At 40.1% G+C, this 1,709-nt stretch overlaps 1 protein-coding gene across 3 annotated transcripts in view; it reads right to left on the reverse strand.

The window, feature by feature from the left end:
- Positions 1 to 649: 649 nt before the first annotated feature.
- mertka (c-mer proto-oncogene tyrosine kinase a) overlaps positions 650 to 1,709 on the reverse strand; it is a 53,367-nt gene continuing 52,307 nt past the window's right edge. For all 3 annotated transcript variants that reach the window (XM_016474637.1, XM_016474638.1, XM_016474636.1), the window contains one exon: positions 650 to 1,303. In XM_016474637.1, coding sequence (XP_016330123.1) covers positions 871 to 1,303 — 433 coding nt within the window. In that variant the 3' untranslated portion in view covers positions 650 to 870. The remainder of the gene's footprint in view (positions 1,304 to 1,709) is intronic.

Below are 1,709 nucleotides of genomic sequence, written 5' to 3' on the forward strand. Positions count from 1 at the left end.
CATACACTATTGTTCAAATGTTTGGAGTTGGTAAGATTTTTTTATTATTTTGAAATATGTCTCTTCTGCTCACCAAGGCTGCATTTATTTGACCAAAATACAGTTAAAACAGTAATACTGTAAAATGTTATTACATAATATTAAATAAATATATCATTTGCTCAACAATGGATCCTCTGCAGTGAATGGGTGCCGTCAGAATTATAGTCCAAATATCACAATAATCCACAAGTAATGTAAGTATTTCATAAACGGCATGTCTGTCAGTAACAAATCCATAAAGACGTTTTTAACTTCAAATCATTGCTTCTGGCTAAAATACGAATCCATAATCCATAATATTGCTTTCTCCAGTAAAGTTGTCTGGTCTGAATCAGGAGAGAAATACGCATAGATCAAGCACTGTTTACAAACTAAAACAGCCCAAAACTGATCTAAACAAATATGCCTTAATGATGGACTATTTTTTTACAAACATGCAGCTTTTCGTTTCTTAGGACGTTGATGATGGACTGGAGTGGTGTGGATTATTGTGATGTTTTTATCAGCTGTTTGGACTCTCATTCTGACGGCACCCATTCACTGCAGAGCATCCATTGCTGAGCAAGTGATGGAATACTGAACTTCTCCAAATCTGTTCTGATGAAGAACAAAACTCATCTACATCTTGAATGGCCTGAGGTTGGGTAAATTAAAATTTTTTGGGTGAGCTGTTCCTCTAACTCAACCAACGGTGTGTGTTTGGCACTGTTGCCAATAATGGCAGATGGGTGTTCAAAAAACCTGTTTGAATAAAATCATTATTAATTCAGTTTTTTGACAAAATATACTTCCGTTGAATACCACAAAAAAGTCAATTTCAACTTCCCATCAGAGCAAACGTGTGGTGTCACTCGATGTTTGCTGCATCGCCGTCACGTCCCTGACCGTTTCTTCGCTGTCCAGTCTGTGATTCAACATTGGCGTATCTACTGCGCTTCTTGCCGCATGATCCCCGGAGGAAATGACGACAACGTACCGGTCGTCCTCTGCGTCTGTGCTCTCGTGAACGTCCGCCGTCACTACTGACGTGTCCGTGGTTTGGCGACTGCAGGAGGGTGAGGATGTCAGCATAGGGCCCTCGGCCGCCACGCCGGGTAACTCCTCTTCCTCCTCGGGGAAGCTGGTGTTGATGTAGATGATGTCTCTTCTGCTGGAAACCGCGGGAAGCTTCCCAGCCAGACTCTCCAGCCTCTTCCTAACCTGTGTGAAGTCGGGTCGGTCAACCGGATCAGTGCTCCAGCAGCTGAACATGATGTCATACCTGAAACACAAGAGCACAGGACGTGTTATGAGATTCAGATGTGCTGAAAAACATTAACCCTATAAAGCCTACTGTACCATATTTTACATGCAAAGGCCTCGAAATTACCAACATGTTCAAAACTTTACTGAAAAAAAGTTGCACACAATTTACAGCATGCATTCTGTCATCTGATGGATCATTTAGAGAATTTTTTATCAAGTAAAAGATCTTTTAGTATAATTGTACAAATGTCCACCATCGTGTTGTGGTTCATGTGTCTTTTTGCTATCAAAGTAAACATAAGAATAACTTTGATATTGCTAGTAATATTTCAAGATGAACACTTACTGGACTGAAGCAGCTTAGGTTTACTTGGTTATATTATTAAAGGGTTAGTTCACCCAAAAATGAAAATTAGGCTGTG

The sequence above is a fragment of the Sinocyclocheilus anshuiensis genome, unplaced genomic scaffold, assembly GCF_001515605.1.
Source record: "Sinocyclocheilus anshuiensis isolate Anshui unplaced genomic scaffold, SAMN03320099.WGS_v1.1 scaffold300, whole genome shotgun sequence".
NCBI lineage: Eukaryota > Metazoa > Chordata > Actinopteri > Cypriniformes > Cyprinidae > Sinocyclocheilus > Sinocyclocheilus anshuiensis.